Source organism: Pseudonaja textilis, chromosome 6 (genome assembly GCF_049901715.1).
Source record: "Pseudonaja textilis isolate UNSWEBS1 chromosome 6, rPseTex1.2, whole genome shotgun sequence".
NCBI classification, from domain to species: Eukaryota; Metazoa; Chordata; class Lepidosauria; order Squamata; family Elapidae; genus Pseudonaja; species Pseudonaja textilis.
The window spans coordinates 30,788,536-30,807,310 of NC_141995.1; the positions used below are offsets into that span (position 1 = coordinate 30,788,536).

Genomic DNA, 18,775 nt, shown 5'->3' on the forward strand with positions numbered 1-18,775 from the left:
TTATTGCTGTTTTACAATAAAGTGATCCACCTCTTATTGTATGGTAACACAGATTGCATGAGGAGTTAAAAGAAGCAATTGAAAAGCAGTTGGAAGCTCTGCCATCTGGTTCTGTTTCAAGGGATGCTACATTTATGGATGAAAACGTAATAAGAAACCTTCAAGAACAGTTGCAACTAGCAAATAAAGTGAGAAAATTGAAATATTTGCTTCGGTTTATTTTTATGTCTAGGTTCCAGTAGTCCTAAATTGCCTTTCAATGTAGGCATGTTCATTTATGACACATTTTTATTATAGCTGAAAATTGTAGTTTATTATTTTAATATTAGTGTTTATTTTTGTCAAGACATAGATATAAACTGATATTAAATAGACATTTTGAATATATGACAACAAGAAAGGAAGATAACACACTAATATTAGCAGACTATTTTGTTGTCATTAATTAATAGGCACAGAGATGTTCATAATTTCTCTCAGGTAATTATGCTTCTATAATATAAACTATATAGGAAATAGAGTATTATTTATCTCATCATAAAATGATGTTAAAATTTATACATCATAATAGATATGAAGTCTTTTCAGACATTTGATACTCAAAAAAAAATGGAAAGAAAAATTCTAACATTCTTTTTTCAATCTTTCAATTTTAAGGAAAAAGAACATGTTCTAGAACTTTGGCAAATGGTTTCACAGGAATTGGAGCGACTTCAACAGATATACCAAGAACACATGACAGAAGCACAAATTCATATTGTGGAAAGGCAGAAGCAAAAAGTAACATACTGATACACGTGCATTAAAATAAATTAAGATGAAGACAATTTTTCCCATTGGCTCAACATAGCCAGCTTTTTCATAAAAGAGCTTTTTAGATGATCTTTGAGCAAGTCATAGATGGGTGATATATGGAGGTGGGGGGCATACCAGAGAACAGAGCTGAACTTTTCAGACTATATGTGAGGTGGCAGAGGGGGACTGTCTTTTTCATTTTGTTTTTAGCAATAGCACTTATATACTGCTTCACAGTGCTTTACAGCCCCCTCTAAACTGTCTACAGAGTCAGCATATTGTCCCAACAATCTGAGGTCCTCATTTTACCAATTTCCGAAGGAGGGAAGACTGAGTCAGCCTTGAGCCAATGAGTTCAAACTGCTGAACTCCTGGCAGCCAGAAGTAAGCAGAAATAGCCTGCAGTACTGCAGTCTAAACACTGCACTGCTTGCTTTTAGGAAAGGAATGTAATGCTCAAAAGGTGCATTTGGAAAATCATTGTGCAAAAATGATCTCTCACTTTATGTTAGTCCCTGGGACCAGCTCCCCAATGACTTCCAAAGATTTGAAACCTGACTGCATGTTTAGAAAAAGGACATTGTTTGCTTGATTTTGAAGTCTTGTGGATTTTAAAAAGACTTGCTATAGGATTATCTGTGAGTAATTTCTTCAATTTAGAAGTATACTGTATTCAATAAGTATGCTTCATTCACTTGAAAACTTCTGAATCTTGTTGCAGAAATATATTGTGCTTTATCACAGTATTTAATATGAAGGTATTCTATCAAGTCTCAGACATGCAGATATGCACAGAAACACAAACTTAGAAAAATGAATAATTTAGATCATTCCTGCTTTAAGCTGTTACATGATTTTTTTCAAAAATAAATTGAATGATTCTCAAATATGGACCACAGCCACTAATACGGTTATACTTTATTACTTAAATTAAGTATTTAATACCTAAATATTTCATATATTTTAGTGTTTATTTTTATGTTGATAAATCTTCTGGATTGTAATTCCAATGCACTGTATTATCTTCTTTCTAGGATCAATTGACAAGCTTTCAACAGATAACAAAACAACTGCATTTAACTAAGGAAAAAACTGAGTCAGTAAGTGAAATAATGAAATTCTAACTATTAATTTGGGCTAGTCATAACAGCAGAAAAATATAAAAGAAAATACACTTTCTAAACAGATATAACTTTTCATAAAGCTATGTTTTAACTTTTTTTACTTACATGTTTATGAGTTACATAGTGGCTTATAGTGTATTTTTAATCTGTTCCAGTTTAATTGCTACTTAGGAAAATGTGCTTTTCATGAAAAATCAAGGTTTTATCTGCACAGACCATGATTACTAAGTTTTATTGCTTATTTCTTTGACTGTTCAGTATTAGTTTAAAATATTTTCTTTCTTCCTCTATTTGTTTCTGCTTTTAAGTACATGACTTAGAAGCAAATGAAGTTGAAATGAGAACCTTTTTAAAGGCAGAAATGATAGAGAATATCTATATATCTGTGAATTTTATTATAATCATGGTTAGTTGAAAGAGAGATTTTGTGTTGCTGCTAAGCAAAGTAAGGTAATCTTGCTTAACAATTTTAATTGGGACTGGCAACTCGATTGCTAAGCAAAGTGGTTGTTAATGTGAAATTATATGACCGTGTGTTTTCCACTGTAAAGGGATAAGATTAGTTTCATATCTTAGGCTTTTGTTTCCCTCCTAACCATTCTTTGGGACATTCAAGTACCTGCTTACTGTCTTGTACACATCAAAAGCAATGTGATCACACGTCAGCCCTCTGTTGCTCTCCAGTCATTTTGGTCTGCAAGGACAGTAGGGAAAAATGCAAGCTATTTCTGTTCTGTAGGCAATTTCTCCTTTGCCCTAACCTTTCCTGCTATTTGCATGACTGCATTGCTCTCAACAGGTAGAAGAGCAAACTGCTTATTCTTTTGAAATTGCTCTGCTCTGCAGGACTAGCAGGTAGGAAGCAAGCAATGTTGGTAGACAATCCCTCCTTAAATGCTTCAGAGTGTACTAGACCCTGGGTCTCTGCATTCCTAGCCCAGCATCTTAACCATACTAGCCTATTGGCTTTCATGTTTTTTAAATTTTATTTTAACAGTGATACAATATATTTAAAACAATTTTTTTACAGATTAATCAGGTATTTCTGAAAACGGTAACAGAACAAAATGTAGAGCTGGAACAGCTGCGCAAGCAACAAAGGTATAGACTTCTAAATCTTAAATCACTTTAAAAAAAAACAAAGCACACAGATAATAGTCCTACCTGTGCAACAAGGCTTTTCAAAAGTATTTTATGGCTTATTCACATCATCAGGTAGAAGTTTATAGCTATCTGTGGAGATGTAATATTGTGAACAAATGCTGACCTCTGTTAGAACTTCAGTAGATAATGAAGAAAGCCTTTCCACTGTAATAAATGTGTGCTGTTACTACATGTACTGTATATGGGCTAGCATATCTACCCACGCCAAAATGTCATGTTTATCACACACTGATGAATAGATCTTTTGAGAAATGAACTGTAAATGCTGTAAAATATGATCACAAAGAGATATTAAAATAGACCAACTTGTGAGTTTTTCTGGTGCAATAATTTGTTGAGCAAGAGCGTAATTTTATTTGTTTGCAGTTTTTCCCCCTTGAGATTGAACATGAAATGGTAATGTAAAAACATAAGATTTGTGTAGTCAGAGTATTATTTATAGAAATTTACCTTTTTAACATGCAGACAATCCAAATTGGACTTGAGAACAACAATTGCAAAAGCTGATGAAATGATGAGACTTGTTGAGGAACTTCGCAGTCAGTTAAACAGAAAGGTTGAACAGATCCTTTCTCAACTTTCAAAATAAAAGTTTATATTGTTGGACTCTGTTTCTGCTGGACATAAAGTTGTAAAAAAGCTCTGTTTTTTTGGTGTTTAGGAAAAAGAGGTCCTAGCTGCTCGTGAAAAAGAAGAGGCATCAGATAAACGCTTGCAAGAATTGCAGTCAAGCATAAAACAATTGGAGACAAGGTAATTTATTAAATAATAACTTCCACTTTAACACTATAATCCTATTTCAGAACATACTTGTACAGAAAATATTTAACTAGTTAATTTCTTTCATCCAATGAATTTTAGTTGATTATTATTTTTGTGGCCCTCAAGAATAAACATTAAGTCCACTATTGGCTTACCGTCAAAAATGACTGCAAAATTGGTTGGAGTTTGAGAGCTGCCTTGGGGTTTTTTCAATAACAAATATGTCAACTTGGATTCATCCAGCCAAAAATATGTTTAAGGTTTAGCCTAGATTTCAGACTCTTCTTGAAAAATGTAACCTCAAAATTTAAGAAACTCTTTTCTAATTTAGAAATATTTACAAAGCAATAAATATTACAAGGTTAATAGAGAGAATAATAAAATGATCAAAATTAAAGGTTGCTATTATTTTCTTGAGATTGAACATGGAATGGTAATGTAAAAACACCATATTTGTGTAGTTGGTATATTTCATATTTAGAGAAGTTTATCTTTTTAATATGCAGACAATCCAAATTGGACTTGAGAACAACAGTTGCAAAAGCTGATGGAATGATGAGACTCATTGAGGGGTCTGGTTTGTCAAGTTTTCCTATTTCTGGATATCTGAAATTTCACTATTACGATAACAGTGAAAACTACTTGAAAAATGCTGCAAAAAGGTGCTGCCCCAAGATGATTTGATTTCACCATAGTAGAAAAGAGACGTAATTTAATCTTATCAGGTCTTGAAAGATAGGAGGACAACTATTTTAATTGTAGTCTTACCTAAACTTAATCTTAACCTAAATTTAACAGTCAATTGGTCACTGTTCCACTATACAGACTTTGTATAGCTACAAAAGATTCCAAACAGCTAAGATCAGAAAGAACAAATCTTGAAGAAAAAATTCAGGAGCTGCAAGCAAAGTGTGTGAATATAGAAGAAGAGAAGTATGATGCTGTAGCAAAAGTCCGAGACAGCGTGCAACTCATAGAAGAAGCTAATCTTCAGAAGAATCAGGTGATGGATTTATTATATATGCTTATGGGACAACTGTGCTTTGAACTTTTTAATCTGTTTTCTATTAAATACCAATAGCTGTATCTTTAGGGTTATGGCTTGACCTATCTTCAGTAGGAAGTTTTTACTAGAATATGCCCATTCTTTCCAATTCTAGGCAATGCTATCAGAGAAACAAAAAGAAGAGGAAATTGAAAATATGAAACACGCTGTTTCTCAGCTGCTTCAAGATGCTGCTTTAAGAACAAGGAAAGAAGTAAGCAGTGATGCTTAAAACTTTTTCATATTTTCTTACACACTTTGTTCTTGTAAATTATATTAATAATATTGATACTGTTACTCTAAAAGCTAAATATTTGAAAGTTACCTCAGTTGAAGTATGCAACTTTTTTTGCCTTTAGATAATTCAGGTAATTTTGTGAGTGGACCTTGGTTATTGGGAGAAAAAAAAATCATTTCTTCCAATAAACTTTGGATATTACAGTCCATGTAATTCAGCTGGCAAAAACCAGTACTGTTGGACACATTCTCCTTCAAATCCCCCCCAAGAGACTTGCATTGGGCAGAGTAAAAAAACTAAAAATCCCAGTTCACTGCAGCCACTATGTCTGATTTTCTGGGATGCCCCTAAATCTTCATCAGGTCTTTCCAATGCCCTGAGTAGCAGGTTCAATGGGTTGGAGGAGCTGTTTGGAAGAGAGATGGAGCATGCTTGTGCCCTTCCAGTTATGAACACCTATATCTGGACATTGCTTAGTTCTGGAATGTATGTAGAAAGCTCTATTGATAATTAGTATATTTCTGTTTAGCATATTGCAGCCTCTTGTACTCTTAAAAATGTATTATATAATCAAGTAAGAAAACATCCACTAGACACGGAATAATACCCCTTTTTTAAAAAAATAGGTAGAAAACGAAAGGAAACGATACAATATTCAAATTTCACGTTTAACAGAAGAACTTACTACACTTCAGATGGTAAGTTGTACATTTCGCTTAAGTTGCTTACTGCCTAAAGTAGCCTCAAGGTGAGATAGGCAGCAAATCAATTCAACAAATAAATATAAGTTTACATTCTGATATTTTGCCCCTATGTTGACTTTCACTTAGGAAAAATAAGCATTAAAAAATTTAGCACCACAAAGGAACAGTTTCACTACTTTAGTTTGTGCAAGCAAATTTTTTCCATGTCTAACCATTCACCTTTTCATTAAATGTAATGATAAAAATACTTTTTCAGGTGGGATGCTACTATTTGGAACAGCAGATACAATACAAGATAATATACCTTACTTGTTAAATTTCTGGATAAAATAAACATAGCATCAAGCTTTGTGATTATTTGTAAGAAAACATATAGATCACAAATGTTTTGTTCAAATAGCATATATAGCATACCTTTATCCCTTTTTTAAAAGGGAAATAGAGATACGTTATGGTTCCAGACTTTATTTTTAGGAATTGATATTGGAGGTGGGGAAGAGGTCTAAATCCTTCTTGCTGAACATGTGATTTGAACAAAATTACTCTGAAATATAACTTGAAAAAATTACAAAATCACCTAATTAATCTTGTATTATTTCACTGCAGATCTTTCTTAACCTAGAAACAGGTTAAAAGTAACTGAAAGGTAAAGGAAGTTTAAAGTGAATGGAATGTTTAGCAATTTCATAGGTCAAAAATTAAATGCATATTAATACTTGACAGGATTCATTGTTTATCCCAATTTTGTTTGCCATATACATATACAGTTATATGTCACTTATTAATTTTTTAAAAATTCATATTCTGTTACTGCTTTATAGGAATGTGGAGAAAAGCAAAGCGAACTAGAGCGAGCCATTAGAGAAAAAAGAGCAGTTGAAGAAGAACTAGAGAAAGTAAACACTTTTTCTTTTCCACCATTTTCATGCATTAATGATATAATGTACATGCTAAAAAGTAAGTAATTTTAGGATATAAAAATATTAGCCTTGATCATATGAGACAGACTAGAAAGGATCAAAGCATTCACAGCATTTAGATACAAATAAAAATATGCTGTCATGAAAAGAGCACTTGGCATTGTTAATGGCATGAAATGCTGTTCAGGATTTTTTAACCAAATAACGACCTGAAAGAAAAACAAATTGCCTGTGATTCATGAAACTCATGAAAATTCTGTGCAAGCTAGAATGACTAAAACTCACTTAATCAAACTCACTTAAATCAGTAAAAATGAACTAAGAGCGGAAGATCTGTGAAAAAAGCAGATAATCAGTTCCCATATTGTAACAATATTAATTAAAAGCAATTATACTAATAATAAGATAATGAACACAATACAAACTGTCAGTGGAAAAACTGATTAAACAGTATAGGTGGTGTTGTTTTTTAACAACTGAAGTCCTCCTTCTAGCAACCAAAGTTGTGACAGTATTAAACAAATGAGGGTTACAACCGGTCTTCAAAGTTTTGGCCAGCCCATCCACAGTCACACGAGTGCAATGTGGATGTTTGGCAACTAGCTCATACATATGAAGCTTGAAGCATCCTGTGGCACTCCTCTGCACTCATGCTTCATTTCACCTCCCTGCTCAGTCACACTTTCACCACCTGTGCATCTTCCCCAAGCTTTGCTGAGCTTGGGTCATATCCCCCACCACTTTCGCACCTTCTTCCACCCAGCATTAGCCACCTTAAGCCACATATGTGTGTTGCCACCCCACCATCCACACCACCTTCCTTGTGCCCTCAGGCTGTGTCTCTCCCACTACTTACACACCCTGCTGTACTCTCCCCGGGCCTTGCTGAACTTGCAGCACACCTTCCCACACTTGTGCACCCTCTTCCGCTTGGCTCCAGCCATCCCAAGTCTTTCTGGAATGTACCATACCTCCCCATCAGCCACTCATTTTTCACAATCCTTGCACTTGTGCCTCTTTGCCACTCATGCATCCTTGGCCACTTGTGCACCATTGCATTTCCTCCATCCCCAGCAGCAACCATCCCAAGCTGTGCTGCACTTGCACTGTATTCTTACCTGCTCACCCTTCCTAGTCTCACGTTCACACTAGTCCTTACCTGCCACCTGTACACTTGCCTGCCAACAATTATCCTGAGCCCTGCCACTTTTACTGTGCCTTCCTAAAACCCACACACCCTTTGCTTCCTTTCCCATCTTATAGCAGCCATTTATCTCCCTGCTGATTTTGTTTGTTGGAAGCTGATAGGAAGTTATAAACAGATGCTAACTGAATGACTCCCAAATCTCATTTAACAGCGGCAATGGGGACTGCAGAGATTGCCATTACTAAGCAAAGTAATTATATTACACTGAATTTTACAAACGCATTGTTTAGTGACAGAAATTCTGATCCCAGTTACTGTCATAACTCAAGATCTACTTGTAGAATGTTTGTCTGGTGGACAATAATGGAATTTTTCTTCAGATGTGATAGTCATAATGAAATGATTATCCACTTTCTAAGTTTTGCACAGTAATTGATTCGTGAAAGCAGGGATTTTACTGGAACATTGGAATCATATCCTGGTTTATATTAATCTATCAGGTGTACTGTGAAGGTAGAGGAAACGAAGCTGATTATAGAAAACTAGAAGAGCTTTACCAGAGATGTTTGAATGCCGAACGTACAAAAGATGACCTTCATCTTAGTTTGCAAACAGCACAAAACAAAATTAAGCAACTGGAACTGAAGTAAGTAATTAACATATGCTGCAAACTCATATCCATTTTATTTCTTTTTTTTTTCCTCTGGAGATTTTTTACCAGAGAGTTTTATATTCTTGCATTTGTATTGGAATTTTGCTTTTAAAATTTGCAGATATGTAATTATTACAAATTTTTGTATAATGGAAATGGTTTACTTCTGTTTGTTAAAGTTTAAGGTAAAATTTCCCTCAGAAAATAATAAACTGTAATTGAAATACAAATAAATTGAATTTAGAAACAAGCAGAAACATATTTTTACAGTTTTATTAATATATGCTGTCCTCTTTTAAATCTCTAAAGTAACTATGCAACTTGTATTGGACTATAGTAGCATAGGCACACATTAAATACATTGATGAGGGTTACTTAAAATATTTCTGATTCTATGAGTAAAAAAAGGAAATAAAGTGTGTTTTCAAGTCATGTTTTAAATTGACCGTACAAAGTGTAATTTACTTTAAGATATGAAGAAGAGAGATGCCGTTGCCAAGAAAATATGTGCAAGCTGCAAAGTATTTTGGATTCTGAAAGGGAGAAATGTGGAGCTATAAGTGAAGAGCGCTTAAAACTGCAACAAGGGAATGAACAACTTCAAAAAGAAATGGAAAACTTGAAAAAGCTCACAATGGAGGCACAACATACTGCAAAATTAAAGGTATTGTTTTTTATATAATACTTCAGAATTAATGCAAGTTGTTTGGATTTGAATCTGCAAGGAACAAGACAGTATTAGCTCACAACCTCTTTTAAAAAATGAATTCAAGTTGACTTACAATGATATCAGTCATTTTGACAAAGAATGCAATAATATTTGTTTGGCATTATCTGTTTTTGACAAGTCCATGTTGGCTTCTAGCAATAGCTTTGCATGCTTCTAGAAGTTTTTAGATCCATTGCTTGATTATATTTTTCAGGATCTTCCCAGGTATTGATGCTGGACCGATTGGTCTGTAGTTTCCTGGATCCATTTTTTCCCTTTTTCAAAGATGGGAATCAGCTCTTTTCCAGTCTTATAGTAGTTCCCTGGCTTTCCAGGATCTTTGAAAGACATGTTTCAGTGGTTCTGAGATCATATCTGCCAGCTTTCTCAGAACTCTGGAATGTAATCCAACTGGTCCTGGTGATTTGAACTTGTCTAGGAAAGCATTTCCATTTTCTTCCTGCTACCTGCCATTTCCTTGTCATCTTCTCTCACTATTGACATTGCTCCAAGGGAAAAGAAGCATTATTAATAGACAGCTTTATGATTCAGACATTTATATGATAGATTGCTTTTCTCCTTTCTATCTTTTTCCCTTGGTTTTCTTCTTGATTTTGTTATGTTTTATATTATTTTTAAATATTCTTTTATAATCTATTTTAGTACCCCAATTGTTCACATGCTTGTCTTTTGTTCTGTAAACAGATGTATCCCTTTCTTTTGTAGTTTAGGTTTTCACATAATTCATACTTCAATAATAGATAATAGTTGGTTGAAATCATAAGGCCTTTTAGGATAAAGATGCAAGAGTAAATGTTACAAAGATAAACTGGAGTTTCAGATAAAAATGAGTACAGTAAAAGATTAAAGATAAACTCATCTACAAACCCTTATTACTTTCTATGGATGACCAGGTCCAATGATATTTCTCCAGTGGAATTAAATGTATTTAAATTGAAGCATACTAAAGGAGGTTATTAACTGCTTGGCATAAGAAAAGAACATGGTGAAAAATGTATCTGAAATGAATTGTTTCATTTTACATTAATTTCCATAATTAAACATCCAATAATTCTTTATTGATAAATATGCTAAGAAATTTAGCTTTCAAATGTTGACAGATGTTAGTTTTAACTTTTAAAGAATAAGAATTTTTTTCAGTATAAGACACTTATTTTTTCTAACAGATAAGTACAATGGAGAACGAACTTTTATTAAAAGAACATGGGTTTGAAATTCGACTGAAAGAGATGGAAGATGTAAGTCAAAACTCAGTAACTGAGCTTAGACGCCTGTTGATGGCTCAACAAAAAGCAACAAATCGCTGGAAGGAAGAAACAAAGAAAATAACAGAAATAACTGAATCCAGAATAAATAGTCTAAAGTAAGAGTTTTTTTTCCTTTGACATTTCTAAATAATCTTGACCAGGGTTGTCAAACTTGTGGTGTTATGTTGCTGTCACATGACATTTTGTGCCTATTTCCCCCTTTGTGGAGCTGTGGTAAGCGTGGCCTGCGCATGATGCATCCTGCTCATGGGCTGCCAGTTTGAAATCCCTGATCTAGACATTATGTGTAGATTGTTTACAAAAAAGAAAAAGCGAAAAATGTTGGCTCCATAACATCATCAGGTACTCATTGTCTGCTGTCTTCCAAACCTGGAAGATAAATGGTATTACTTGGGGGGGAAAAAACAACCACCCAAATAACTGTTAGATCCTACCTCAGGAGGCAGAGTTGAAGTGTTGCTTTCGGGAAGGAGGTTTGGGTAGTACTCGACTTACGACCACAATTGAACCTAATATTTTTGTTGTTATGTGAAACATTTGTTAAGTGAATTTTGCCCCATTTTACAATCTTTCTTGCCACAGTTAAGTGAATCAGTACAGTTGTTAAGTTAATCACACAATTGTTAAATGAATCTGGCTTTCTCCTTGACTTTGCTTGTCAGAAGATCGCAAAAGTTGATCACATGACCCTGAGACACTGTGACTGTCATAAATATGAGTCAGATGCCAAGCAGCTGAATTTTGATTATATGTTCTTGGCATCGCTGCAGTGGTCATAAGTGTGAAAAATGGTTATGTCACTTTTTTTCAGTGCTCTTGTAACTTTGAACAGTCACTAAATGAACTGTGTGCTGCAGCATTACAGTATTAAATCTCCAAGAGAACTCCTTGAAGTGTCTTAGGTTGCTCAGATTTCAGTAATGCTGATTCAGTGTATTCTAATTATGCGTTCTCCTAATGCTGAAAGGTAACCTCTGTGCTTTAAATTTATTAAAATATTTTATTTCAGTAATGATTGTGCTGAGAACCACTCTATAAGCTCATTGGGTAGAAAGCAGGTTATAAATGCTGAATATAAATGCAATCAGTTACTTTAAAGCTTCCACCTTGCCTTTCAAAGACTCAGATACCTTTAATGTCAGCATGTCTGTAGTTTATACAAACAAGTTTGCTTATTCCTGAACTTAACAATTATAAAAACACTGATTTTAGGGACCATCAGTTGACCATAGAAATAAATGGTAAGTTAAGTGAACAGTTCATTTAACTGGAAGCTTTTTCAAAAACAAAAATCCATATATTCAGAATTACTGCTTAATGCTGTTGACACACAAGCTCCCTCATATCCATTTGACTAACTTTAATTAGTATTTTGAATACAGTAAATCAATCATAAGTTGAAATAATCTTATTTTAAAATCAGCCTGAGCCTTTGTATTACTAATTTTTCTATTCTATAAAATATTTATGGAATAGTAAAACAATTTATTAGGTATGACCTGAAACAATGTTGTTCATATACTTAAATAAATTGCATTGTATTAGTGGACTTCTGATTCCTTTATTCTTAACGTATTTGTTTAACTGAAATTATGTAACACCCAATTGTACCATTTATTTTAAGTTATTTAAGAATGTTAACAGGATAAGAAACAGCTGCAGATATTGAAGATCTACAAAATATATAATTACTATACATAACTGAATAGCGTAACTGAATAAATGAAGCATTTCGTAAAGAAAACATCTGGAATATGCTTTGTATGTCATATGAGAATTTGCATTAAATCTCACTAGCTTATATATTATTTCTTCTACTTTACTGTTATACAATCTATATTTTATTTTTTGTTCAGTTTTTGAAATTCAGGTTAATTCTAGCCTACTTTCATATTAATTAACATTGGGATAGAAATCCACACACACACGAGTCATAGTTTTGTATGCATTATTAAGGACGTTTTGAAATTTTTTAGTTGGAAACTGCAAATTATAAAATATTGGGTAAGGCTTATATAGGTAAGGAAATTTCATTATTGGTCTGTCTTGATTCTTCAAGTCTTGGTTAAATGGAGAACCTATGTGAAATATGGAGGATTGTTAAATCTTTTCAGAATTTTATTTATTTATTCTTTCTGTTCCAAACGAGTGGAATGGGTGGTGGAGAGGGAATGGGCTCCCATAAGCCAAATGAAAGCCAATTGAGCAGATGATTTCCCACCATTATATAATACTGTCATAGCATACTACTGTAAGAAAAAAAACACAATTGGTGAAACAAACGGGACATAGAAGCAATAATTATAGCAAGGATGATTTTAGAAAAAGAGTAAAGAATATGATAGAACTGGTTGACTTCAGCTGTTCCTTAACCCAGAATACTTTACCATAACTGAATAGTGTAACTAAATAAATGAAGCATTTCATAAGAAAAACATCTGGAATATGTTTTGTATGTCATATGAGATCAGATTAATCCTCTCCATATCATCCATTGTTCAGGAAGAGTGGAAAAGAACTTTATTTCCCCAAGTTCTTCTGGAAAGTATAGTTACTACAAATGGCTCCACAAGTTCACTGATTTTCATTAATGAGTTTGTTTGATCTTATGTGACAGAACTGAGCTGAGTCGTCAAAAGCTTCACACCCAAGATTTAGTTTATCAACTGGAAAGAGCAAATGAAAAGGTTATTGAGGTAATATCATTAAAATGATCCAAATGTTATGCTTCAGCTATAAGGACAGTTCTATTTGAATATCACTGTCATTTTGATTGGAGCTGTTCTGACCTAGAGACACACATGCTTTTTCAAATCTCACACATTGGGAAAATGTTTAAAATGGCTAGTAATTTTACTGTATAAACATTAAATATAGTGAATTGCATATCCTGGATGAATATTTTTTTTACTAATACTTATCCTTTCATCCTGTTGTATTTCATTGTTCTGCAATTATACAGAAATGTAAATTTTACTTTTCATTTAAATGTTCATTTGTTTCTGCGGTTACACAGACATTGTAATCATTATCTTAACCATCTGGTTAAAAAAAATAAAAGTTAATTCTTTATACTGATAAAAATAAAACTACCTTATAAACAAACACCTCCTAAATCCTTCTGTGCTGCCTCCTGGTAATGGAGGGGTGTTTCTGCCAAGTGATTATAATCCTATCAGGGTTCCCAAGTAGTGAAGCTCATCTTAGCAAAAGCCAGCAGGCATCTGTATTCAGCAGCAATAGAGAAAAATGCTGGAGCATGTGATCATTTTAGTGACAACATCAAAGGCATCATTTCTTAGTATATTTATTAAGAAAACCATATAAATGTCTTAGACATTAGTGAACTGAAATAGATTGCAATTGAACATTTTTCAATCAGAAGGTAATAGTTTTTATGTCAATCTCCCAAGCAGACCAAACAGGAAAAATAACAAAATGGGCAAAATCTTCTTTATTGTAAGGCTTCAGTAGCAACCAAACTGACTTGATACTACATGGAGCAGCATGTTTAGTCTGTCTGTGATTTTATATTGTTCTTTAGCAATTGTTTTTTTAATTTTTCCAAGTCTACTTGCAATTTCTTTTGCAAATTTTACATTTGTAATAAATGATTTTATTTAAACAGAGTGAAAAATTAATGAGGGAATATCAAGAAAAAGTCAACCGACTTCAAAGTCGACTAAATCAGGCAGAAGAGAGGGCAACTACAGCATCTCAACAGGTATCTAAATTAAACTGGTCCAGTTAAATGAACAGTGTTAAGTCTTTGTTTTAAAAAAAGAGAAATATATTTTATATAATAATGGTTACAGTTAAAATCAGTGCATACATTGTATGTAATTGTATATATGCATGATAAGGCCTTATATATATACTTTTGTACTTGCATTGCTTTCTCTTTTTTATATTAGTTTTCTGTTATATGGAAATAAAGGCAAAACATTTTAAATACAGAACTAGCAGGTATACTAAAAGGAAACGTCTGTCTAGAAGCTCTGAATAGGTTTCAAGAACTAACATAAAATTAGTTTAGTTGCAAATTATATGTGAAAATAGAATTAACACAACTATTCTTTCAAATCCATTGGCTTGAAAGGTAATTTGGTAAGTAAAATATAAGACACTAGTATCTTACAACTGGAGACTTCTGTCATTCAGAAGTTGGACCTTTAACAGGCCTAATCACTGTAGCTGATAGAAATTGGAATCCACTTATATCTGTAAGCTCTTACTTTACTCAGAAAGTAATTCCCTCCTCTCACATAGATAGAAGCTCTAAATAAGCTAGTAATGAATTTGCAGGTCAGAGAACATTTAGTATGTTTGTAATAATGATGGATGAGAAATATATATATATATATTAGAAATATATATATATGAAGAAAATAATTTCTGTAGGTTATTTCAGGTTGTACTGTCATCTTATTTGTTTAAAAGGACCAGTGAAAAAAGAAAGTAATCCTTGTTTGTGTTTAATTACAGCTCAGTGCCATAACATTGCAGAAGAAAAAGGCCGCCTACTTGATAGAGCAAAAAGAAATGTAAAGTAATATGTCCTTTCATAGTGTATAAGTACAGGTTGCCTAAGAAAAGTACCTTTGGAGCCTTAGAATGTATCATGTAGAATATTTTCCAGAAAATACTTCATTGCTTTATAAAACAAATGTGTTTTCCCTATTCAAAACAAACATTAAGCAAATAGCTGTGAAAATGTGTAAAAAAAATCTACAAAGTTTAGTTTTGAAAATTAGAAGTGTACACTGTTGATTTGGATTTTTCGAATCTATACAACTGATTTACTAGTTATTTAACTTTCAGCTGTTGGTATATGTATTGATCTGAAAATAATGTTCTATCCATTCATACAATATTGCTGAATTGCTGCTTACTGTTTGAAAAGTACACAGACTTGGGATGTCAGATTATACAACTAGCAAAACTAATTCTTACTTGGCATTTAAATTACTGAAAAAGTAGAAATTCCAATTATAGCAATTGTTTAGCTGTTCTATAACAATAATTAGAATGTTACCACATTGTCATAACATGGACCAAATTATCTACATTATCTTGGAAAGTCCATGAGTTTTCAAGATGGAAAAATTTAACATATATTTGAAACTCCTCCTTTGGTTAGGTACAAGGAATACATGAAACAGAAAAAAATAAATTTTGTGTAGAGTTAGATAAAATAAGGTCAGACCGGGCAGTGCTCAAAGAAATTGAAAAAAAACCCCCAAGAGTTACATCTTGGACTCTACAGGCATCAGTTAGCATACTAAATGTTGAAGTTCATAATACTACAATTAGAAATGGACAAACAAGTATGCTTCTTTGGAAGGGTTGTCAGGAGAAAGCCTCTTCTCACTAAAAAGAACATGGCAGCATGGCTTAGTTGCAAAGTTGCATCTGAGCAAATCACAAGGACTTCTGGAACATTGTTCTTTGGACAGATGAGACCAAAGTGCCAATATCTGCCACATTTGGCAAAAACCAAATACAGCATATTAGCACAAACATCTCATACCAATCATCAAGCATAGTGGAGGGGTGATTATTTGGGCTTGTTTTTCAGCCACAAGACCTGGACACCTTGCAGTCATTGAGTTGACTATGAACTCTTCTGAATATCAAAGTATTCTAAGTTAAATGCGAAGCCAGCTATCTAACAGTTAAAGCTTGGCCAACATTAGATCATGCAACAGGACAATAATTCCAAGCTCACCAGCAAATCTACAACAGAATGTCTGAAAAGAAAAAAAGCAAGATGTTGCAATGGCCTAGTCAAAGTCCAGACCTCAGCCAAGTTCAATGCTGTGGGACCTCAAGAGCACAAACAAATGCCCATAAATCTCAATAGACTAAAGCAATGTTGTAAAGAATGGACCAAAATTCCTCCACAATGATGTGAGAAACTGATAAAAGTCATACAGAAAAAAATTACTCCAAGTTATTGCTTCTACAGGTGGTTCTACAAGCTATTGGATTATAAGGTGTATTTAATTTTTAACCCATGGCTTCCATTTTGACTTTCTTTTTGTAAAATAAAAGATGGCATAGTGTAATAAGCCGTATGTTGTTCATTTGAGGTTGTATTTATCTACATTTAAGAACTGCTAAGGACCAGATGATTATTACGTCCCGATACATATAACTCAGTCAGAGTGCTCTTTCTTTTTAATGACTGTAGATATCTGGGACAGGTTGTTTACATTATTTTTGTAACCTTGAGAACATTAGTAATGGCAATTAGTCATAGGCCAACCAAGCAGTGATCTCATCTTTTCAGGAATACTGAAAAACCCATCTTTGTATTTGGCCTGCAGTCTAAAAATTCAATATAAGCAAAGGCTTCAAAATATAGTATCTTTCAGGAACTAACACAATATACGGTATCTTTTGCCTTTGCAACCTAGCCTGAAACCTCTCCAGCTTATCACTGCAATCCAGTGTATGCACAGCTGTAAAATCCAACTTGTTTCTCTTGGCTCAAATGGGCATGAATGGAAGTTCACCCTATTAATTCTGTATACTTTAAAATATAGCAGTAATAATGTATTCTTTTTTCATTTTATGGTTTACTATCTGATTAAAAAAAAATAATCGTCAGTTTTCATAATGCAGAGAAGCGGAATTCCTCAACCTGCTTTAGGACTGATAATTTTTAATTTGTTCATAACTTATTAATGAACTGGACAAATTTGTGGAAAACACTAAACAAAATAGTTTTAAAAAAACCCAAGTAATTGAGTAAGGTTCCAGAATTTCTTTAAACCGGTTAAATTAACGGATTAATTTAAATTTCAGTTCAATTTAAGAACATGTAAAATAGGATTGTGAATGAAATAGATAATACATTTTATTTCAAAACAGAACTTTGTTTTGGGAAAATGATGTTTGGTCATGTGAAAGAATTGCATTTCAGATCAAGCTTATTAGGCTGCAAGAATTGGAATTACTAGCGTTAATGGTTTTCTGAGCATTTACAGCCCAGATCTTATACTTGTAAATAATTTGTTCTAGAAGTATGGGTATTTTAATATAAAGGAATGTATTTGGCTGTTTATTTTTCTTCCTCTTGAAAGACAATGGTTTCAATCAATTATTTTCTGCAGGGCAGGACATGTTCACAGGAAATATTGATTTGGCCTGTTACGAGGTTACCATTTTTAATAAATCTTTTTCTGAATTTGTTATCTGAAATTAGCTTTGCGGGCCACCACAAACAAGCGATTATCTCTCTATGTCCAGATATTTAAAACTGTAGCTGCATATTTATCCTGCCTGGCTGATCCACCCCCTCTAATTTTTGTGGCAGAATGAACAAGGAAGTTAGAAATGAAGAAAGAGAAATATCTTGAAGTCAGACGATACCCAAGAAAGTATCATCTAAATGTTCAGCAGCTGCGAGAAAAGCAAATACCATACTAAAGATTGTTAGGGAGGGAATTCAAAATAAAAATAAAGAGTGTTGTAAATCCAAGTCTATGGTATATCTTCATCTGGGATGCTATTTAGAGTTCTAGGTACATTGAAGAAAGAAAACAATTGGCTCAAATACCCTTCCTACAAGAAAAGCCAAGAATGATTAGAACAATCTAGTTTTGGGAGGCAGGGTGTGTGTGGGGGAAGGATCACAAGTAGAACATGACTGTGACAAAATCATGCATAGCAGAGAGATAGCTGATGGGGACAGTTTTATTCCTTCCCATAAAGCAAAGCACTTCATGCTATGGCTGTCTTCACACTTGACAAACTTGTTCCAAGATAGTCAGGGCTAAGATGGATGACTTTTTGTCAATGCCAATTACTAGGGGAATCAACAAAGAGAATGTCCTTATTCTTGCTGAGATCCCAAGGGCACATTTTTGGCTACTGAAAGAAAAAAAAAACTGAAATGAAATGGGCCTTGGCCTAATCCAGCAAGATTGAATTTATTTATCCATCTATTAAATTTAGATACCGCCTATCTCACTAACCAAATGACTTTATAGATGTGGTTTGTGTTATCTTCTCATCTCTAATCACACCTGGTAATTAGCAACATGGATAGAACCAGTACCTTCTGTCTTGTTAATCCTGGAAGTTTTTAAAAAAAATAAAACCTTGTAATCACAGTACAGAAAGCAACAACTTCAACAATGTAGTTTGAGACATCCCTGTTTTACTCCAAGCTTTTAAGTAGCATTGGGCAGATATATCTTAATCCTAAAGGAATAATTC

The 18,775-nt window shown here is 33.5% G+C and overlaps 1 protein-coding gene across 6 annotated transcripts in view; it reads left to right on the forward strand.

The window, feature by feature from the left end:
• Positions 1-18,775, forward strand: part of SCLT1 (sodium channel and clathrin linker 1) — a 28,318-nt gene that overhangs the window by 4,498 nt on the left and 5,045 nt on the right. The window contains exons 6-22 of one of the 6 annotated variants that reach the window (XM_087936147.1): positions 53-188; positions 658-780; positions 1,830-1,895; positions 2,950-3,020; positions 3,549-3,639; positions 3,745-3,836; positions 4,671-4,848; positions 5,006-5,104; positions 5,755-5,826; positions 6,654-6,728; positions 8,400-8,545; positions 9,023-9,215; positions 10,448-10,644; positions 13,167-13,245; positions 14,178-14,273; positions 15,035-15,098; positions 17,871-18,033. In XM_087936147.1, the coding sequence (XP_087792273.1) occupies positions 53-188; positions 658-780; positions 1,830-1,895; positions 2,950-3,020; positions 3,549-3,639; positions 3,745-3,836; positions 4,671-4,848; positions 5,006-5,104; positions 5,755-5,826; positions 6,654-6,728; positions 8,400-8,545; positions 9,023-9,215; positions 10,448-10,644; positions 13,167-13,245; positions 14,178-14,273; positions 15,035-15,097 (1,777 nt within the window). In that variant the 3' untranslated portion in view covers position 15,098; positions 17,871-18,033. Of the gene's footprint in view, positions 1-52; positions 189-657; positions 781-1,829; positions 1,896-2,949; positions 3,021-3,548; positions 3,640-3,744; positions 3,837-4,670; positions 4,849-5,005; positions 5,105-5,754; positions 5,827-6,653; positions 6,729-8,399; positions 8,546-9,022; positions 9,216-10,447; positions 10,645-13,166; positions 13,246-14,177; positions 14,274-15,034; positions 15,099-16,127; positions 16,624-17,870; positions 18,034-18,775 lie in introns of those variants that run through there. The other 5 variants (XM_026698040.2, XM_087936146.1, XM_087936144.1 and 2 more) reach the window with 5 other exon arrangements.